The sequence below is a fragment of the Eptatretus burgeri genome, chromosome 10 (assembly GCF_056783735.1).
Source record: "Eptatretus burgeri isolate ZD-2024b chromosome 10, Ebu_testis_v1, whole genome shotgun sequence".
NCBI classification, from domain to species: Eukaryota; Metazoa; Chordata; class Myxini; order Myxiniformes; family Myxinidae; genus Eptatretus; species Eptatretus burgeri.
Genome location: NC_140970.1, coordinates 26912794 through 26935520, shown reverse-complemented (window position 1 = coordinate 26935520; position 22727 = coordinate 26912794). Strand labels below are relative to the sequence as shown.

The 22727-nt window shown below is 44.6% G+C and overlaps 1 protein-coding gene across 3 annotated transcripts in view; it reads left to right on the top strand.

The window, feature by feature from the left end:
• LOC147018135 (RNA exonuclease 4-like) overlaps positions 1-22727 on the top strand; it is a 43821-nt gene that overhangs the window by 19582 nt on the left and 1512 nt on the right. For all 3 annotated transcript variants that reach the window (XM_085897507.1, XM_085897508.1, XM_085897510.1), the window contains 3 exons: positions 593-681; positions 4165-4239; positions 4364-4438. In XM_085897507.1, coding sequence (XP_085753633.1) covers positions 593-681; positions 4165-4239; positions 4364-4438 — 239 coding nt within the window. The remainder of the gene's footprint in view (positions 1-592; positions 682-4164; positions 4240-4363; positions 4439-22727) is intronic.

The window sequence follows — 22727 nt, the reverse complement described above, 5'->3', positions numbered from 1 at the left end:
TGCCCTCTCCTCCTCCAGCCTGCCCACATCACACGGGTTTTTCTGGAGTCCCACACTTTGTGAGCCCTCTCTGGTTCTCAACTGAACGTTCACCTTCATCCATCTATTTTCTCATCCATAAAACTGACTCCCTGTGTCCGTTGTCTCATGCCGTTCCCTCTAATCTTGAGTGCTGCTCATAGTATAGTCACCTTTTGCTTTCTCCCAAACCCACCCCCACTCTCTTCTCTCACTGAGCCCCTCCTCTCACCTTTTACTATTTTGCCACTCATCCAATCATGTGCAATGTCTTTGTCTCCCTGTTCTCCTTTAATCTTGTTCGTCGATGAACCTGTTGCTCTGTCATATAGCTCCTCCTCCATGAACCTCAAATGGGGGCATGGGAAGTTGGGAAATTTGGGAAAGGAGATTGGAGAAAGCGCTAAGGATTAAGGGGGTGTTGGGGTGTGGTGTAGTGTGCTCGGCAAAGGGAAGTGAGGTTATCAAAAATTCTTCCATTTTGTTTTTGAAATATGTACTTGACAGATAAATGCATAATCTGATTCTAAATGAATGTAATTTTGTTCTAACATATTGCAACGTTTACCATCAGCACCAAGTGAAGACAGCGTACGTGATAAAGTATTGCAATTGATCCAAGGAAGAGTTATCGTTGGTCATGCTCTCCACAATGATCTCAAGGTCAGAAATTAATTATGTACTTTCTTTAAACTGATCACTCTTTCAAATCATTCTCTCGGATGTCGTCACATTTCCAGATATGCAAACCATGCAATAGAGAATGATAAATATAAAATGTATTCAAAGTCTCGGTTCATGCAAGAATGAGGTGACAGAGGATCGAGGACAATGCACTAACAGTGGGGACAGTGGCACAACACTCGGATAAAAATGAGTGTTGTAAAACAGGGGATGAACGAATAGATTTTCAAGAAACATAGCAACCTGCAACTAGGTGGGGAGAAGGAGGGGAGTGTTAATGATGATGAAAACGATTACAGTTCGGGACCTGAGGTGATCATATAACCGCTAACTTGAAACTTTGTGGGGAAGAGTGGGACTGAACAAACTGAGAAATGCATTTCCACAGGTGTGAGAAAAGAGGAATAAATGAGTGGAATCAAGCTTGATCCTGAATTTTGGGAGCTTCACAAGGAGGGGGTTGCTGGCAGAATGTGTGAGACATGGAGGTGTTAAGACAGGGCAGAGGAATGAGAAAGCAAGACCTTAAGGGAGGTCGTACACACAGAGGGGAAACCAATCTGTCTGCCATGAGACCAGCAGGTCCATATTTGTGGATGATGCCAATGATTTATTTATTCGTGTGCACCCTGTAGCTGCTTGGCTGCATCATTTTCTGGGGGTGCAGCTGTGCCGCTGATGCAATACCCCCTGTAAAGGCCCAGTCACACCTTGACGTTTTAGCCAGCAATGGCAACGTATCAAAATGTATGTAAAACGCTGGCTTTCGTTGAACTTTTGATGTTTTTTTTTAAAGATTCGGACATATTCATAACGACTTGGTCTTATGCATAACGTATTAGTAACGGACACAGAACGTTTCGTTGTGTTATAGATAACTTATACCAACGAATGCTGAACCTGTTGTCGGCCTTCACAACCTATGCCCAACAATAGTCTAACTTAGGCATAGCGCGCTGCACGCATCGCCGACGATGACGTGGCGTAGGTTATGAAAAGGCTGCTGCACAACGATTCAAATCATAACCGCCGCAGAAATGGAAGTGTCAACATCGCAGTCACACCTTGGCGATCTTGCCAGCGTATGCTGACCTCTGAAAAATGCGTCTAAAACGCTGGCGCACGTCGAATACGGTATGGGTAAGTTTGGTATGCGTGAATAGAACGCTAAAGTACGCTATCATACGTCGTATTAAATGGAGTACGTCTTGTAATTTTAAACATGTTGAAAATTTTACGACGTACTTGCCGTATGACACACGCTCCGCATGCGATGGGAATAAGTTGTACGCACGATATGCGATCGTTGACACGCATCGACACACGTTACCTGTAAGTTACTCATAAGTCGAAACACGTCGAGGTAATGGTTAGCGTCAGTGTTCCAGACTCCCGGTTTTTTTTTGTTTTTTTTTTTCTTCGGTATGATGGTGTTCAGTGTACAGTGCGGTTATGATTTAAATCGTTGAGCGGCAGCCTATTAATTATATTATATTATAACTGCACTAGAAATCGAAGTGTCAAAATCACCATCATACCGAAGGAAGGAAGGAACAAATAAAAAATAAAAAAAAACCGGGAGTCTGGAACACTGACGCTAACCGTTACCTTGATGTGTTTCGACTTATAAGCACCTTACAAGTAACATGTGTCGACGTGTGTCAACGATCAAGTGATGTGCCTACAACGTATGGCCAGCGTTATGCGGAACGTGTGAGTCATACACTGGCATGTCTTAAAATTTCAAGCATGGAAAATTTGAGGACAACCGAAAAGTACAACGTTTAAAGCCAGTGTACTACGACGTATGGCAGTGTTTTTCAGCGTGCTCTCAATGTTATCAAAACTTACCCATAACGTATTCGACATGTACCAGCGTTTTAGACAAATTTTCAAAAAATCGGCATAAGCTGGGTAAAACATCAAGGTGTGAAAGGGCCTTTACCAGCACACTGGTACTCATTTTTCCGACCTTGGAAAGATGGCAGGCTGAGTAAACCTGCCTGGTGTTGATTCAACGAGTGGAAACAAGGGGCTTGACTTCAAGAGCCGAAGATCTCAAGCCAGCCACCCTAACCATTTTGCCAACACCAGGTTTATGCCAATGATGAGAGCTTTGGATTACACTTTCATCCAGGGGCAGCAGGTTGTGAAGCAGGAACCCAAGCCCATAGTGGTGAACAACATTCCCAACAAATATGGATGATGGCCACATATGTTGTGAGAAGTTTAGATATTGCAAGAAAGGACATTGCATGATTGAGGATGGCCAGGCTCGAGCTGGGTTGAGAAGCCAGCTTTGATTGATGGTCTACCCAGGAGGTCAAGTCTGATGGTTGATTAACTTTTAGATACTATGGTCAATTGTTAAAATAGATAGGGGGGTTTGTTTTGACAATACATCTGGAGAAATAAACTAAGAATGTAGGATTTGTCTAGATTGAAAGATGTGTTCCACGTTTGAGAACGGTATTTGATCCTTTCCAGGTTAGTGGACTGGAAAGCTGCTACCACTGGCCTGTAGGTATGATGCAGAATTACAATACAGGATGATGTTGATTAGTCATCTGAAAATAGGAAAACAGAGTTCCTCAGAGCATTGGAGAAATGGTCATCATGTATCATGCCATAGGCAGAGCATTGGTGCTGCCAAAGCAGTTGCTCGGCTCCCATCCCAGTCAGGTTGCACCTCCAACTCAGGAATTTGTTCCTCGTGCTACTCTTCACCTACTCTTCGTGAAGGACATCATGGGATCTTTAACGTCTACCAACGAGATACCGAGTCCATCTGAGGGACAGCACACATTGGTGAATCAGCCTACCTGTGAAACACCTGGATGACAGTTTATAGCTGGGTCAGGATGAAACCCAGGCTAGACTGCTTCGAGGCGAGTGTGCGTACCTCTCGGCCATCCTACCAGCCCAAGAGATTATTGATAGACTGTATATACTCGGAGCACGACTGGGCTTAATATGCTGCCTTGGGGTGCTTCTGCCTCTATTGCATGATTGGATTCATTTGAGAGAGATAGGATTTGGTACATTTCTAATTTCAAATACTGGAAATTCAAAATTCAGGAAATTATCACTTTGTTTGAAATTTCCCTGAAAAACGCCTTTGCTCATTTGGCTAGGAAACGTTATGTGAATGTGACAAATCAGCCAGGATTCACATGTCGGGCAAGGTTGCATTGTGAAATGATGGGAGGGAGGCTTAATTATAAAACAATGATATAAACTCCCAAAAGGCCATCTTATTCGCCATTATTGATTATATGCTTAACAATTTTTTTTCCCTCCAAGGGTACCTGCACTACCTGAAATAATCAATTTTTTTTAAATCTTTATTCATTAAGTTTTATTCAAAAGGTTAAACTTAGTAAAATATTTATGGCTCTCCGTAAAATAAATTTTGGCATATCTGCATTTCATACAGTCTTTTTCTTTTTTTCCTTTTCTCAGGTTTTGAAATTGAATCACCCCAAGCATCAGATCCGAGACATCCAGAAATGCCCAGTATTATGTAACTGGCTACAGGTATTTAGATGTCTCTCATTTCTTCTTCTAAAGTACACTCTCAAGCCGAACCCTTCTTCTCGTACTTAATAATGTTAAATGTCTGACAGTTAAACTTGTGTATCGGCATAATCGGTGTGTACAGATGAGATATCCATCTCTTAAAGTCCTTGCAAAGAAACTTCTCGACCTGAACATCCAAGATGGAGCACATGATTCGGTAAGATGTTACATCGCTCACCCACTTCCCCTGTCATGGTGATCTCAACATTGATTCGTTGCTTTCAAATTTGAAGAAACTGATGTGAAATGCTAGAAATGCTTTTGAACCTCCATATCTTTTGCAAATAAATGTTTTAATATGGAAGTCGAGGACTTTTGGAAGACGCACATTATCCATAATCAGTAAAATAAAGGGTACACTTTTATCAGCACCCTTATAGGACTGTTTGTATTGATAGTGCACTTGCTAACATTGTGGAACAGCAGCCAAAGGTCAACTTCATGACTCCTATAAGGCACAATAAAGAACACACATGATGATTAACTTTTGCACCTCAGTTGCATGTACAAATAGATAAAATTGAAATGGAAATATTGCCACTACATTTTATTCATGTAAACTAGATTGAGTGAGTAAAGTTAACTGGGATGTAGCAAGATGAGTGGACAGCAACACTTTGTCCACTCCCATTGTGAGGATGTGCAAGCTCTGCTCAAAGAGACTTGATTCCAAAGAGGATACCACTGTGGAATGTCTTGAAAAACTATTATTTCTTTCATTCCGCGAATCATCTCATGAGTCCTTTCCGTTGTTTTCTAGTGCATTTATTTTCTCCTGGTGTACCAAGATTGTGTGTCAGTTTATACCGTGTGAGCAGATGTCTGAGGGCTTGATCCATGAAAGTCTTGCTCTCTTTCCCCTTTTCTACACCCTTTCCCTTGTTGCACACCAATTTCCACCTTTCACCAACCAACCCAGCTCAACAAAGCAAAAAATAGAAGAAATTTCCAAAATGTAATAACTCCTTCCCCTCCCAACCTTTTCTTTTATGACAACTCACCCCTATCTCACACTTAGTTGTTCTGATTCAGACCCTCACTCCCTCCTTCCTATCTCCTCTTTCCCCTTCCTTTTTAAATTTTCAACCGGATTTAGAACACAAATTATGTGGACTCGTCGATGAGCTAAATTATAGAGGATAGAGGATAGCAGGTACACATCATCAGGGGATAATAGGGAGACATAGAGATTGCACGTGGGTGGCAAAAAAGGAAGGGGAAATTCAATGAGGAGAGGTGAGGAGGGGTGGGTATCGGAGAAAGAAACTGGTGACGATGGGCAGGACTCTTGAAAGACTGGGGTGAGAGGTACACAACTATAGACATGGGGAGTGTTCCACAGATGTGATAATGTAGGTGAGTGAAGCTTAGATGTGAAGAGGACTAGCAGGTGTAGGATTCTGGAAGAGCATGTGATTCAGGTGGGCTGGGGAAGGATGCAAGAGAGAGGTGATAGAAAACAGTCAACAAACCTACCTGTGGTGGTTGAGAGTCAGACCTTTGAACTCGGGCTCCAAAGGAGCAGGATCGGAAGCACTTGCACCAGCCAAGAGTGGCGACCCATCCTCTATGATACTTCAGATTTAGGCCTTGTACACTGGAATTAGGTCTGATGAGTTCAGAACAGACTTTACTTTCCACAGAATACTGAGGTGTCTGCCTGCCTTCGAGGCAAGTTTGATGATGGGGTCTACTCAAGATGGGTTGTCAACGATTTGAGCCTCTGGAGTCACAGGGACTGCACCTCTATTAGGGGTTGTCCACAGAAGTAAACTGGGTATTTCAAAAGTTGACCTTTGTGAATGGATAGTGACGTAAGATATTCTTGTATTGAAAGACATGTTCCAGATGACTGACCAACGATTGTCCAGATCTGCAAATGTCTCAAAAGTGTGGGATACTGTTTTGCACAGGATGAGGTCATCAGAAGAATATTCAGCGGAGCAAGAGGACATTGACAAAGAATGTCAGTCCTAGAATGGTTTGTGGCACACCAGACTGAAGGGAGAATGTGAGACAATGCCATCAAGAGAAATCCATTGTTTCCACTTGTAGAGATAATCTGGTAACTATTCAAGGAGGGGCCTTTGTATACAGTACCCCATGACACTGAAAGGCAGATGGCAGCTGTGTCACGGTTTGCCAATTTGCAATTGATTGGATGCTGATCAGTGGAATAAATGGAACATCTTTAAATGCTTGGAAATCTCCAATCTCACCCTCACCATCAAATTTAACATTTTTTAAAACTAGTACACCCACTCCTTCCGGGATGGACCGAAGTGTATTGACCACATCAAAATCTGCGCTCATTAAGGGAGTCAACAGGGGGTTTTTGATCCCATCAAAATAGGTATTTGATCTCTTCTCCAAAACTACACACATAATTTGAATGAAACTTGACCACAACCTTCATCACCCATGATGTACCAAAGTTTGTTCACGACATTAAAAAAATTCAGGGTCTAAGGGTGTCTGCAGTGGGTTTGAGTGACTGTTGCTCCTGATCCAGGTGAGCTTCAGGACAGGTGGTCTTCTTTTTTCATTAGACGGAATTGCCCAATTAATTTGTGGCTATAATAATAATTTTGATGAAAAATATAACTTTGATGACATCGATGCTGGAGTTGATTGGAGGAAGATGTATCAACAACCCAAGGTATGCTGACAATGCCACTCCATTGGCAGAAAGTAAAGAGGACATGATGAAACTGCTGCAGACAGTGAAGAAGGAAAGTGAAAAGGCTGGTCTTTATTTAAACTGAAAAAAGATTAAATTTGTCAACTGAGAAGATTGACGTGTTCAGAAGGGGTGTGTTCCATTATCAAGTGGCTCAATTTATCTTAAGTACTTAAGCAAGCACTTCAATGAAACTGTGAAGGAATGGCTGGCTTGGCAAGCAATAGCAAGCTGATTGGTAATGGAACGCACTCCCAATGAATGGGTTAAAGGATGCAACCAAGCTGTTTCTGCCAGAGCTTCAGAAAGCAGTGCAGGATAGGGATGGATGGAGACATCTGATCATGAATGTCACCAGAAGTCGCCCACGACTTAACTGGACAACTGGTTATAATAGCCCGATAGGTGTGTGGACCAGCTACTGTTAGCCGACACACACCCATGCGTAAGTACGTCAAATTTTCTCCAAATTTTCCTCTGACGAGTATCAAAATGCTAAAGAACCTTTGGAATATGGTTATGCATCAAATAAAGGTCACAAATGGGCCATAAGGGTGTAAGTGGCAATATTACACATCATACTTGAAACCATATCTGGGAGAAATCACATACGAGGCCCCAAGATATGTTACAAGTAATAAAAAAAACATTAAAAAAACCTACACAAAACACTGTGTCTGTACAACCATCATTCAAAGAAAGATCTAGGGATGGTTTCACATGATCATCTCACGTGACCATCCATACCTTGTTTAAATACTTTTTTGAGGGAACATCCCTACATCCTTTTGCAGTTTTAAAAATGTTTTTATTGCTTGTTTCTTTACTTTTTTGTTTTTTTTAACCTCCGACACCAGAGGTGAAGGAGGTTATGTTTTCACTCCTCTCTGTCTGTTTGTTTGTGTGCAAGATATCTGAAAAAGTTTTGGAAAAGTCAAAAAGTTATTGGACATAATCCTGCACCAATGGAGATTGGGGGAGTGCTCATCACACTCCACATGCTTTTGATTTACCTGCCGATCGCATTATGTGCCTTATGGTTGAATGGTTTGCATTAGCAGGAACAATCGTCTGGATGGCAGACGGACGGTTGATTTTCGCGGATAATGCGGTTTTAACGTGGGAGACATAATCCGCAGTGATGCTCACCATAATAGTCAGGAGGTGCGTCTGATGTTTAAACGACGAATGTGGTCATCATTGGTTAGATATTTATCGGTACGCTGTCCTGATGAGGGAAAACAAGCCAAAACTCTGGATAGGCGGCTGTTTGATATTTAACTGATGGTGACCATGTTGTTTTTCTTTGTTTGACAGAATCGCTGGGCCAAAGCCTCCAGCTTGGAGGTGACGCTTTGGTGTAGGACTATGTCCAATGTAAGATTGGGGGAGTGCTCGTCACACTCCACATATTTTTGATTTATGTATGTATGTATAAAAGCGCGTCAAAAATGATGGGTTGGAATTATTTTATTTGAAATATTCAGAGACTGGAACATATGATGTTTCGTAGCAAGAAACATTATTTTAAAACACTATATATAAAAATGTTACCCGATTTTCTTTATCTTTTGGGATGTTTCATTTTGATGGTACAGCCTCATGAGTGTACCAAAGTCTGAAGCCTCGGCCTAGCGAAAGGTGTGCTTTTATCTGCAGTATTTATTCGATGTCCTGTGGAAGTAAATGAACGCTCATTTTACTCTGCACATGTGTAACATGTGCAGCGATTTCCACATCCCTGCGCCTTATATATTGTTACGGGTTTCCGCCGCGTTTGGCGTGCGGACGACCGTTCTAGCCAAATTGCGGTCGCGCGCCCACCGAAGGCCCCAATCCAGTCGTGACTTTCCAGACCAACGCCAAAATCCAGTCACGGATGCCTTGACGCATCATAAACTAGCCAATCATTCTGTCCACGCGCTACAGGGTTGATCGCCGAATTATCGATGTACCTAACTATTCGCGCGGACAGAAATACCGGAAGTTTATACCTCGATGGGACCTGTACGCAAACGAGCTGCTTAAGCAGCTCGTTCCGTGTGCGAAGCTGAGCGGTTATATATCGCCAAGTCCCGTCGGACCAGATGTACTTTTAGCGGCTTTAAAAGCCAGTTAATATCCCGAGTGCACCATGGCAGTCAATGGCAGAAAGTGATGCAACGAGCAAGTTGACATTCAAACAATGGGGCATTTATTTACAGTAGGCATGCAGTCAATGAATGGGGATAGGGGACAAGACACGAGCAAAACCCTACAGCCGATGCCTATTCAATCATGTACACAATCATGCACTTATTCAGTTCTACTTAGGAAGACAAGGCACCACAGACTTTCATCCAAAACCAAGGAAAAGAAACGGGCTTTTAAGCCTTTAATGTTCTCAGAGCCGGGATGACCGGAAGGCTCCAAGAGGCCGGGCCGGTTACCTGGCCGGAAGGTAACCGGGCCTGGTTACCTGGCCTTCCGGATGACCGGAAGGCTTGGTGGCGACTCGGTGGTCTTCGCTCGGCGACCTTTGGCGTTTCGGTCCCGTCTGGTGCGTCGCGAACGCGCCAGTCGCTTGGGCGGCTTGACGAGCAGCTTGAATGGCCTCGGTGGCCCGGCTTCGTCACGGCCCCTTTCTGGCGAGCCTGGCCGGCGACGCTTCGGAGGTGCGAACGGGTCTCTTGCTCTTTCCAAGTTGATGCTCTTTTAGACCCCGTTCACTCCTCAGCGTCGACCGACCATATCAAGGCCGTCTGCCCGGACCCCCATGCTCTGATGCTGTCGCTAGCTCCGACGACTCCAAGCTCCACCGGTGAACGACCCGTGAACAACGACGACCAACCTCCTCCGCTCGCCAGCTTCACCACCAACTGCTCTCTCCGCGCGTTGCCAACGCGGCTTTTTATAGCCCGAGGGGAGAAGCCACTGGAGGTTTCACCACCCGAAATCGGCACTTCCCCCTTTCACCTTTGAACCGTCACCCCAGGCTGGCTCCGCCCCTTTCTTGTTCTTGTTGGCTCTTGTTGGCTGCCTTTTTCCACGGCAGAGCCCGTTTTGATCCATTTATGCAAATCAGCCGTCTTCATTGCTGATTTGCATATGGCCGTTCCGATTGGCTGGAATGTGGTTCTTCCTGTCACGCTGCGAGTTCATATCACGGCATTTTGCCGCTGTCGCTCAGGCGGGCGTGATGGTGTCACGATGTTGATGGCGCTGTGGTGGGGATGGCGTGGTTGTTGAGTTGTTGGCGTTGTGGTCGTGGTGGCGTGGCCGTAGAGTTGTTGGCGTTGTGGTGGAGGTGGCGTGGCTGTAGAGTTGTTGGCATTGTGGTGGAGGTGGCGTGGCTGTAGAGTTGTTGTTGAGGAGATGTTGTTTGTTTAAAATAAAAGATAGAAAAAGAATAACGGCAAACTCAAAGATTCACAGCCCTTTATACATCGGTGGGGAAATCTAACCTGGAACACACACTTATCGAAATAACTGATCTCTGGGGAACCTGAATGGTGTTCTGTGAATTTCCACCACCGTAACTATATATATATATATATATATATATATATATATATATATATATATATATATATATATATATATATATATATATATATATATATATATATATATATATATATCCATATGAAGCCTGGTGTTGGCGCAGTGGTTAGGGCAGCGGCTTGGGATCCAAAAGGTCCTGAGTTCAAGCCCCATTGGGCCACTGAATTAATACACCAGGGGGTTGACTCAGCCTGTCATCCTTCCGAGGTCGGCGAAATGAGTACCAGTGTACTGGGCCGGTGTATACCCCGGTTAAAATAGGTGTACCATATCCCTGTGTCGTTAGAGGCGACCAGGGTTGCGTCAGGAAGGGCATCCGGCGTAAAACATGTGCCAAATCACTACGCGGATCATACGGATGATCCGCTGTGGCGACCCCTAACGGGAGCAGCCGAAAGAAGAAGAAGAAGATATATATATATATATATATATATATATATATATATATATATATATATATATATATATATATATATATATATATATATATATATTGTTGCGAATTCGCGCCTGCCAGCGTGCGAACGGCCACGTGACTCGAATCGCGGCACGTCGCCCACCGGACGGACAATTCTGTCGTGACCCTCTCGGATTAACGCCGGGAGCTAGTCATGGGTGGGCCTTTCGGCCTCACCACGATCGTGCCAATCGGCCACGCGCGTGGGATAGGGTTGTTCGCCAAACTCGACCTACCTAAGTACCCACGCGGCTGGTAGACCGGGCGATCTCACCTCGCCGCAGGTCCACTCCGGACACGGGCCGCTTAAGCGATCCGTTCCGTACTATCGGGATAACCGAGTGGTGTTATCGTCGGCCTCGACGGTTCCGATTAATTATCGGGCGTATTAAGCCCACTACCAACCCTTTACATGAAGCAAGATGGAGATTCAATTAAAGAAAAGACGAAGCGAAACGGGAAAACAGTTCAACATGATGCACATTTATTCCGCGGCACACGGAGAGCACACATATACAGCCAAACAGAATGCACATATATCAAATGCTACGAAAGAAACAATGACGCAGAGATACTACCGACTACGTGAGCACACGGCAACACTTCAACAGTTTTACTTTACAGATGGCGCCAACAACACATTTACTCAAAAGCAAAAGAAAAGGCCACCCTCAAAGACAAGGGGCAGACGGGGCCTGTGGGCCAATATTTGCGCGGGACCTGAAGGAGCGGTCAGGTCCACGAGACCGGGTGGGTCCTACCCGCGTCTTTGTGATGAGCCGCAAATGTGGCGGCGCGGCGGTGCCCCGACTTCATGCTCCTTCGCGGGTTTCGTTGGCACTGCTTGGAGTGGGGTGGGAACGGGGCCCCCTTTTCGCACTATCTCAGCGCGGGGGAAAAAGGGGGGGGGAATTGTTGATGCTCTGGGGAAAGAGTATAGATGGTTTGCTTGGGTCCCGTGACGAGCGATTCCACCGCGACCTCGTCGCCGACCGCCGTCTTCCTTGCCTCGGACCCGAGCTCCTCGGACTCTTCCCCCAATTCTCCTCAGCCGACTGCCGAAAACCACCGGGACGCCCTCGCCTCCTGACTCCACTCCGCGCTCCAACCCGACTCTGCCCAAAACTCTCTCCGCTTTTCTGCCACTCTCCGCTCTTCCAAAACTGACTCTCCCCAGATTCGCCTTGCGCTCGGCGCTTTATAGGCCGGCAGGAGAACCCATATGCAAATTTCCGGATCAGAACGAGCTCGGGAGCGAAGCCACGCTCGCGCATTGGACGGAGAAAAAGGGGCATGAATCTCCCCTGATCCTAGAATTTGCATATCTCGATTCCACACAGACGTGCCTGGAGGCGGGGCCAAACCGCCCCGCGCTTGCTGATTGGACGGATCAGAAGTGGGCGTGTAGCATTCCTGATCAGAATTCTCCTCGGAAAGGCCGCATTTTGCATTCGCGGCTCGGCGCGTGTCTTGTACGAGCCCAGGACAGCCCGACGCTCGGTGCTCACAGGTGGTGCGGGAATGGCCGCAGAAGGAGAGAGGTGAAGGTGGTGGAGGGTTTATGGTGGTGGTTTATGGCCATGGTGCCGTTTGGAATGGCGGTGATGCGATGTTTGCGGGAGCGAGTTGTGAAGGTAAAGATCGTGGCTGTTGGCGTTGTTGTTGTTGTGTGATGGTTGGAGCGTGGTTGGTTCAAAATAAAGATAGAACAGAAAAACGGCTATCTCAAAGCGTCGCAGCCCGAATGAATCACATTTATTCCCTCGAAACAACGGGTTTGGGGCTAACTACACATGTACTTACAGAGATATCTCACCTACGGGACCTGAATGGTGGTTTGCGAATTTCCCCAACCGCAACAATATATATATATATATATATATATATATATATATATATATATATATATATATATATATATATATATATATATATATATATATATATTCTTTTAAGTTTCTGTGCATTCCTGTTGACACCCGGTTGCTAGTCCCCATCTACCTTTCCAACAGAAGAGACGTAATTATTCTTTTATGAAAAATGTTTGACTTTTTTTTTTTTAATCTTGAAAAATAGATCATAGTGAACACAGTCATGTTGAAAGATTGGCCTTTAAAAACCCTACTCAAATCATCCTTATGAAGGGGGACAAACAAATACACAAACACACAATGTGTTTTATATACGTAGATAAAGATGTTGTAGTACAAACTTTATCAATGTGCTCACATTGCATTGGTGCTATACATACTTTATTGACAATCTAACATTCTAAATAGTACGCACTTTATTACAGAAATAAGTGTGTTGTTTTTGTCGATTGGCCCCGTGACTGTCCTGCACGGACAAGGGCTGATAATATTCCACCTTAATCACAACCAGATGGGTTTGATTGGCCCTTGGGCAAATGTGTCTCAGGGGTTTGCCTCCATCAGGCTGATTGACAGTCGTAGACCTGCCCACCCCTCTGATCCCTTCCTATTCCTTTACAAAGGAATGCAGTTTTGCGTACTTTTCGTGGAATCGTTTCAAGCTATTAAAATTTCGATGTTTGCACCTTCCCACTATAAAATGCAGTAGATTTGTGTTTAAACCAACTTCGTAGCTTAAACCCATTTTGAGTTAGGCTGTCGGGAAAAAAATAAGAATAATGACAAGTGGGTACTTTTGGGTCTCCCATTTTTCTTGTTCAACGATGATGTCCCAAAGTTTAATGAGTGTTATTGGATGGGGAATTCTCTGCAGATGACTGGTAGCTAATTTATAAGTTCTATCTTGGTAGATTTTTTTTGAGGATTTATGGTGTATTGAGCCAATGTAGTGTGGCCCATCGCTGCATAAGAAGTCGACCGACTTCTTGATAAACAATTCATATATACTCCACATATGATGTGATGGCTAGAAAAATCAGACAGGCAATGGGATTCGTCATTCATGCGTAGAGTCATTTAAGCAGCTCTGTTAGCTGAAGATCATTGCCCCGCTTACTTGGGCCGAGCAAGACGAGATAACTATCTGATCCATTCATCTAAGGAGGAGGCAATAAGTATAGAATGCCTTAAGCACGTTGAGTTTCGTCCAAACTTCGTTCAGTTTAATTGCGACTGTTTAAAAATGTAATTGCACGTTGGACAGAAGTGACTGAATCGTTTGTGGTTATAATATATTTTATGTCCAGAAGGTGTGCCCCTTGAAACGCCATGATAACCTGTTATGCAACTCAACATGGAGGTGCATATTATTATGCCAGTTCGCTGCAACCTCTGTCATGTAACCCTTAGTCATCCTGTAGTCTGGTTGAGATTGGATAAGTAATGGCCAGTGTATCACCGTTAAAAAAAACCAGACAGATGGAGACACCAAATTTCATATTTTAGTACGATTATGCATTGACCGACGCATAAGATATTTTAAAAATAAAATGTGCATGCAATATGATGCATCAATGGTTGATGGTCATTGCACACACTTAGACGGTAAAATGCAAGAACAAAGGTCTGAAAAATCACCAAATCCATCACAAGGTAACAATATAGACCCCCCCCCCATTCCGAAACACCGCCAAAAAAAAATTGTTTGAAATATGTTTATCATTTCATCAAAAGTAATACTTTAAATGAAGATCCTCGTCGTTCTTTCTAAATGTGTAATCAGAATTGAAATCGACCAAATAATAACGGATGTTCAATAAATGAACGAGGGAGAGGAAGAACAAGAGGAGAGAAAATGCGCAACTATCCAAATTAATCATGACTATATAAATGGCATGCACCCATGACATCTCGACGGTTTACGTGCTATCTTATCTCTTTCATACCACCAAGATTCAGAGAGGGATGTGTCACAAGACAATGAAGAAAAACCTGATCCTCATTTGATGCCACCACGGAGTCAGTGCTGGTAGTTTTAAGGGGGGAGATAAGTTGAGCTTTAGCAGGAAGAGATGGTTTAGCTGACCGTGTCCGGGTTTCGTAGCCTCTCCGGTTGTGCGTGTCTGTCCGGCGTTCTGATATGATCAGTGCTCTCCCCTGAACTGCTCATCCCGAACTGCCGCAAACTGTCACCCCGCCTCCCTTCCTCATCTTTCCTTAACTCACGATCGTGCACTGACTCATTCTCTGCCCAGCATCTCGAACTTCTTACTATGTCCACAGTTGCAGATGGTTTTGGTGGTTTCCAGTATGGGTTAGGGTGCATCAAACGCCCCCTTTTTTGTGAAAGTTTGAAAAACATAACGGCGATAGGACAGATGTGTTCGAATACATGAAAAAACATTTCTCATTTTTTTTTCAGAATTTTCGGTCATCATCTTGGGAGTCCACATCAGGGTCAAAGTTCAGGCATGCAGCTCCCACGTATTTTTCAGAATAAGTGTTATTTTTCACTGTATAGTGATCAAAACTTGTATCTGGTGGTGAAATAATTCTGACATATCAATGTACTGCTCCTTTCGTGATGTTCCAGTGATATAGAGCCAATCAAATTTTTCTGGGAAATTTGCCGGAGAAGTGGGAAACTGGTGATTTTCCCAGAAAAAAACAACAAAATAGTAACAAATGCCTCGGTTCTGTCAAATTCACGGCTTTATTACCCAGAATTATGTGTATTCATATCAAGGTACTCATATAATATCATTAATGATCAAGACATTAATTTTTGTCAGGTCAGGTTCGATCTGTGACCTGCTACAGGTACCATGTAAACCTGTACTAACCTGTTCCATGGTCGGGTTGTCGGCGACTAAACCGTCTCCCCCACCAGGTTTTTCTGGTGAGGAGGGTGTTTGGATATGGACACCCAGCAGGATTAAAAACAAAACCTGTCAAAGGGCGGAGGAGCTCTTTGTGAGCCAACGGCCATCCATATCTAGTGCCCAACTGTGTCTGCGGACGTCCTCCTGCAGTTGGGTTACTTTCATTAGGAGGTTGGTGGCAGGATTTGCACTCCGGCCACCGTAAAACCCTTCATTCCGCAAAACGCAAAAACGCAAAAACGCAAAAAAATCTGAAAACCCACTCCGTGGGAGTACCTCCTGTGCAGCTTCCCTTCGCAGGGCAGCTCACCGGATGACGGGATTGGGGCAAAGCCTTCGGGACCCCCGATCTTTGATGATAGGAGGGAAACCACGGGGTAATATCCCTGGGTCAGATTGCGGGAGAGTGTGTCGGAGTGGTGCTGAGGTGTCGTCCACCAGACGGCGGTTTCCTTGGGTTAACCTGAGGCGGTCCCTTCGGGTGGGTGCCTGGAATGTCCTATCCCTAAGAGAGGATGATCACCTGTTTCTGTTATCATCTGAGCTCAAGCATTTGGACATCGGGATTGCAGCTCTCTCTGAGGTTCGGAGACCGGATTGCGGCGAGATAATGGTGGGTGGTTACACCTACTATTGGTCTGGTCGCTCTGATGGTTACCATACCCAAGGAGTTGCTGTAGCTGTCCAATAAGCTGACCCCAATGTTAATTGAGGTAACACCGGTCAACAAGCATATTATGAGATGAAGGATTCGTCACTCCTTAGGTGTCATTTCCATGGTCTCTGTTTATGCTCCGACTGAGGCGAGTGATCTCACCGTGAAGGATGCATTCTACGCCACGCACGAGTCTGTGGTTGATCAGTGCCCCAGACGAGATACACTTCTAGTCTTGGGGGATTTCAATGCATCGACTGGAACTGATAGGGATGGTTATGAGGTGTGTGTTGGTCCCCATGGGTCAGGAACTATGAACCAGAATAGCACTAAGTTCCTTGACTTTGCAAGAAGTCATGGACTGAGGGTGGCTGGTTCATGGTTTCAGCGCCCACAAGCTCATCCCTGGACTTGATATTCCAACGCTGGCAGTGTGGCAAAGGAGATTGACCATGTCCTCATTGACGGTCGTTGGAGGATGATCCAGAACTGCAGGGTCCACCGGAGTGCTCAGTTCCTCAATACTGACCACAGGCTTGTTGTAGCAACTCTAAAGCTGCAACTTAAATCCTGGAGAATGGTACCATCGCAGCCTAGGCTGGATGTTGGCAAGCTCAGGGATGAGAGAGTAGCTGAGGAGTTTGCGGACAGGCTGAGTGGACACTTGGGGGGTCTGGGTGCTTTGGGGGGGGGGGTCCTGAAGAGTTGTGGAGTGCCTTCAAGACCACCGTCCTTGATGTTGCCAGTGGATGTCTTGGAGCTCACCGCAGGGCAAAGAAGAATTTTGTCTCTCAAGGGACACTGGATACCATTGACCAGAGTCGCAGGGCCAGGCAGGCCAGGGAGGTGAGGCGTAAAACTGTACGTGCACTGAGGGTGGACAAGGAGGCCTATGTGCGAGGAATCTGTGAGGGGGTAGAGCATCACCTGTGGACAGGTGATTCTCGTCCCGCTTACAGGGGAATTCGCACATTGCGTTCATCCAAGCCCATCCCTCGGAGCACTGCAGTTCGAGCAGAGAGTGGTAGGCTCTTGACAGAGGAGTCTGAAGTGAAGGCCGCTGGGCCGGTTACTTTGAGCGGTTGTACCAGGCTGATCCCCCAGCTGTCGAGTTGGACGTCAGGGGTGTTACAATCCCTGTTGCTGACCCTCAAATCAACTGTGGTCCACCTTCGCTTGTGGAAACACGGGCTGCGGTGAACCAGCTGAAACGGGGCAAAGCTCCAGGGATCTGTGGCATCCATGCTGAACTTCTCAAGGCTGGTGGAAATGCTGCACTCGTGTCGTTGCATGCAGTTTTGTGCTCTGCCTGGAACACAGGCATCATCCCAACTGACTGGAAGAGGGGCCTTGTTGTCCCTCTCTGGAAAGGGAAGGGTGATCGCCAAGACTGCAACAACTACCAAGGGGTGACGCTGCTCTCAGTGCCGGGCAAGGTCTTTGCTCGGATAATTCTTGATAGGGTTCGCCACCATCTGCTTGAGCACCAGCGTCCAGAGCAGTCAGGCTTTACATCAAAGAGGTCAACGATTGACCGTATCCTTGCCCTTCGTGTCCTCACCGAACGCAGACGAGAGTTTCGGCAGGGGCTGCTTGCAGCCTATGTTGATCTCTGTAAAATGTTCGATTCAGTGAATCGGGATGTCCTCTGGAGGATTCTTGGTCTTCGTGGTGTGCCACCAAAACTGATCGATCTGATGTCTGAACTCTACTCTGGTACTGAGAGTGCTGTGAAGTGTGGTGGTTCCATCTCTGACTTATTTCCAGTTGTTACTGGAGTTCGTCAGGGGTGTGTACTGGCCCCCACACTTTTCAGCACTTGTATGGACTGGATTTTAGGGAGGATGTCGGAGAGATCTAGCTGCGGTGCATCGTTTGGGAATGTCAAGATCTCGGACCTTGACTTTGCAGATGATGCAGTCATCTTTGCGGAGACTTTAGACATCCTTTTGGGGGCCCTCGAGGTGCTGAATGAGGAGTCGGAGCCGCTGGGATTACGGGTTTCTTGGGTCAAAACTAAGATCCAGACTTTCGGTGACATCTTGGATGCTGCTGTCCTGTCTGTGTCTGTTTGTGGTGAGGATGTTGAGGTCGTGGAGAGATTCACTTACTTTGGCAGTGATATTCATGTCTCTGCTGGCTGCGAGTCAGAGGTCAATAGACGTCTGGGTCGGGCCTGGGGAGTCATGGATTCACTGGATCATGGGGTGTGGCGCTGCCGGTACCTGTGCGGGAGGACGAAAGTCCGAGTTTTCAGGTCCTTGGTACTTCCAGTCTTGCTCTATAGGTGCGAGACTTGGACTCTGACCAAGGATCTGAGACGGAGACTTAATTCCTTTGGTACCAGGTGTCTTCGGAGAATCCTTGGTTATCGCTGGTCGGATTTTGTGTCCAACGAGCGGTTGCTGAGAGAAACTCGGATGAGATTTGTTACCTGCATAGTCCGTGAGCGTCAGTTGCGGCTGTATGGACATGTGGTTCGTTTTCCTGACGCTGATCCTGCTCACCAGATTCTCTCAGCGAGGGAGTCTCATGAGTGGAGGAGGCCAGTGGGCCGACCACATGCCTCGTGGTTGCAGCAGGTTGACCATCATCTCAAGGAGATGGGGATGGGCCTGGCATCTGCCTGGGGGATAGCCAGACGGAGGCCCCTGGAGTACCGGCGGAAAGTGGACGCAGCGACGCGCTGTTCTGGCACATGCTCCCATACCTGACCTGATGATCAAGTTTCAAGCGTTTCCGGAGATTCGGATTCTCTTTCCTGTCATTCTCAGTGACTTGTTGCACATTCTGAAAGTGTTCTTCAGGCCAAGCTGCACCGAGACGGTCCGTTCCGAGTTTTATTAGACGTTCAGCCGCATCATTAGTTACATTAAGTGCTTTGGTTTTAGATTTTGAATCCACATAGGCTGGAAGTGTTGCCCATCACTCACTTCATACGTTAAGAATGAATCATCCAGTTCAAGTTCTCGGAACACAAACCAAGAATCAACCGAGACAAAGTCAGATAGGCTAGATGTGAAGTGAATGTCCTTGGGGAAGTGAGGCTTTCCGAAGTCTGTACCAAAGCGCCCAATAGGCAATAGTCCAAGTTCCTTTATATCAGGCTTGACAGAGATGATACGGTCAGCCAGTCGACACTTCTCTGCACTTGGAACATCCTCACTGAATAATGCTAAGGGCACAAACTCAGCTGTTAAGTACCAAAGATGACGCTGTAGAACTTTGATAGCGGATGCAGAAACCTCGGGGTCCACAGATCCATAGCCTATGAGATCTTTATACAGACACAAATCGTTGTATGGCTCATGTACACAATCTTCCGGGAAAACACAATTTCCGGGAAAAATACCATTTTCCGAGAAACTGTGCCAACAAATTACAAGCCAACCATGTTACAAACATCACCAAAGGAGCAGTACATTGATATGTCAGAATTATTTCACCACCAGACACAAGTTTTGATCACTATACAGTGAAAAATAACACTTATTCTGAAAAATGCGCAGGAGCTGTATGCTTGAACTTTGACCCCGATGTGGACCCCCAAGATGATGACCAAAAATTCTGAAAAAAAGAGATGTTTTTTCATGTATTCGAACACATCTGTCCTATCGCCAGTATGTTTTTCAAACTTTCGCAAAAAAGGGGGCGTTTGATGCACCCTAGTATGGGTTGCAGTTCTTACCTCGGTGCACGATTGTGAGGCGTACTCTTGCAGTTCTCGGGGGTGGAGGGAGTGTATTCACTGGGCTTTCGGAGCTGCTTATATTCAGTTCACTTTCGAGAAAATAAGGAGACAGATTATGTTGGTACTGATTTAGACTTGAGGGGGAATGGTGAGGAAGCTTGTCGACATTATGGTGGGAAGGACACGATAGTTTTAACACAGAAAGCACAAGCTTGTGCTGAACATGTATTAATGGTATAACTAGTCTATTTTACACCTGTTACTTCCTATTCACTTCCCGTCCCTGCAACAATATAATGATTATTATTCTGATGATAACGATAATAGTTAACAGCAATGGAATAATAAAGAATGCTCATTTGATCGACAAAGAAGCATATCTTCTCCTCAAGAAATACTGAAATCACTTGTGTATAATACGCAGGGCAGTTTTCCATCTGTGACTCTTCGTCCTCCTATCAAGTTTGATTGAGATTGTAGAAGTAATGACCGAATGTATCGCGCTCAGAAAGACAGACACCAAATTGCATATTTTAGTATGATGATAACACACACCCCAAAAATGAACTCCAGCTCAGGACTGGAAATTTAATCAACTCAAAATCAGTGTTTTGCTGATGTATGGAGAGAGCCATTTTGGATTCAGCATAACTTATAACTTGTATGAAACAATGATGAACGACGTGACATGTTGAATGTACCGAACAACTCTTACTAAGTGATATCCATCAGATTAGCACAGTAATAGCTCGTTGGTAATTCTCAAGTCTTTAGCGAGTCATCGATTTGATTTTGATGTATCATGTGCTGCCAGAGAAGTTTGTTGGCAAGGGTTATACTGGGTGGTTTGCTATTGCTTTCCCAGTGTTGTTTGCTCTTGCTTTATCCTTTTAAATGCGTTAAGCAAGGAAGCAGCACGTACCATTTAAAAATGTTTGTTGTGACGCAGCTGGGGTTTGAACCACTGGCTTCCCAGACTCAGATCACACACAGATTACACATTAATCATAAAATAATAAAGTTTCCTTACAATGAACTTCAACACAGGAGAAGGCCATTTGGACCATCAGGGCTGCGCAAAGTTGCCAACCTATGATTTTGTGTGCTTTTTTTTTTTTAATGTTGAGCATCAAGCAAGAAGCAGCACATACCATCTTTAAAGTCTTTGGTAGGACCTGGCCGGGGTTCTCACTTCCAACCTCCCAGACTCGGAACGGACGCTCTAACCATTACACGACCGAGTTACGCAACATTAGTATTGATAAGATATGCAACATTCACATGATGTATACTCCATAGTTTGTATCAATTTTACAATGCAGCGACAGATCTTTACGACACATTGCTTTTCCAAACAAAGCACCAATAAGTTATTTAAATAGATTACTATTTTTGAATTTAACAATGTACCTTTAATGTTTATTTATAAACCTAAAATGAAAATCTATCCTTCAGTGTTACAATTCATGAATGTGCAAATTGATGCAGTTTGTGTAAACGTCCACTTCTCCACTGAAATGGCACTTTCCAAATAAATAAAATTAATAATTACCCTTGTCTATTCAAACAACACCATTGTTATTGTCAGGCTAATTTCAATTCTGATTGTACCATTGCAAAGAAGAATACGATTTTTTTTAATGCATTAGTTTTGATTACATGATAATTTCACATATTTTGTTTTCTGAAGGTGTTTAGAAAAAGTCAATACTTTTACCTAATGATGATGTAACTGTGCATTTGATTTATTTATTTTTTAACCAGGCATTTAATTGGATTTTTGCCATCTAAGTGTGGGCAATGGCTTTAGCAAATCTTGAATCGTCAGATTACATGCATGTTTTACTTAAAATATCACATCTTGTCTGTCAATGCAAAATGAATAAAATGTCAAATGTCACCTTAAAAATGACCTTCAACATCAAATTCAGACATGGCATTTTCCCACATGTTTGGCATCTCATGCCCTATTGATCTACTGTGGTTATTTGCTATTAAGAGAAGTGGTATCCTTTGTGAAAATAACCAAATAATAATTAAAAAAACAACACTTCTTCATCGGCATATTATAATGCAATGAATTGTTTTAAATAATTTTTCTACTCCTATTGAGCTGCAGCTCAACATTGCATGTCCCTTACATCATGGGTGCACATGGTGTGATTAGCACCTTTTCCAGCGATTCTGAAACAATGGGGATCATTCCCACATATATAAAAACAGTATCTGATCACCTCAGTTTCTTAAAGGATTGCTTGTGCAGAAATAATTGATTCACTTATTCACCACTTGTCTCACTCACTCCCCTCTCCCAGTTGTATTTGGTCTTAAATTGTACCTGATGGCACTATGTACTTCATGCTGTTTCTTTATTAGTTCATTGCCACCTTTGCTTGGCCACAGTGGTTGTGCATTTAAGTAATGCATTCATTGTAGTAGCACACATTTCATGGAATTTACTCTGATTTTGAGAGAGAGACAAAGACAGATAGCTATGACTGTGGGATAATGTGAATGCACAACAACCTGGAAAAATAAGAAGGGTTAATTAGGGTAGAAATTTTCACGGGAAGGGAATGAGACCCGAGCGCTGAGACAGCGGTGTATTCGAACTTGAAAGGTGGGATTGAACAGCCGCTAGGGGGTTCCACAAGCGATCATAAGTTG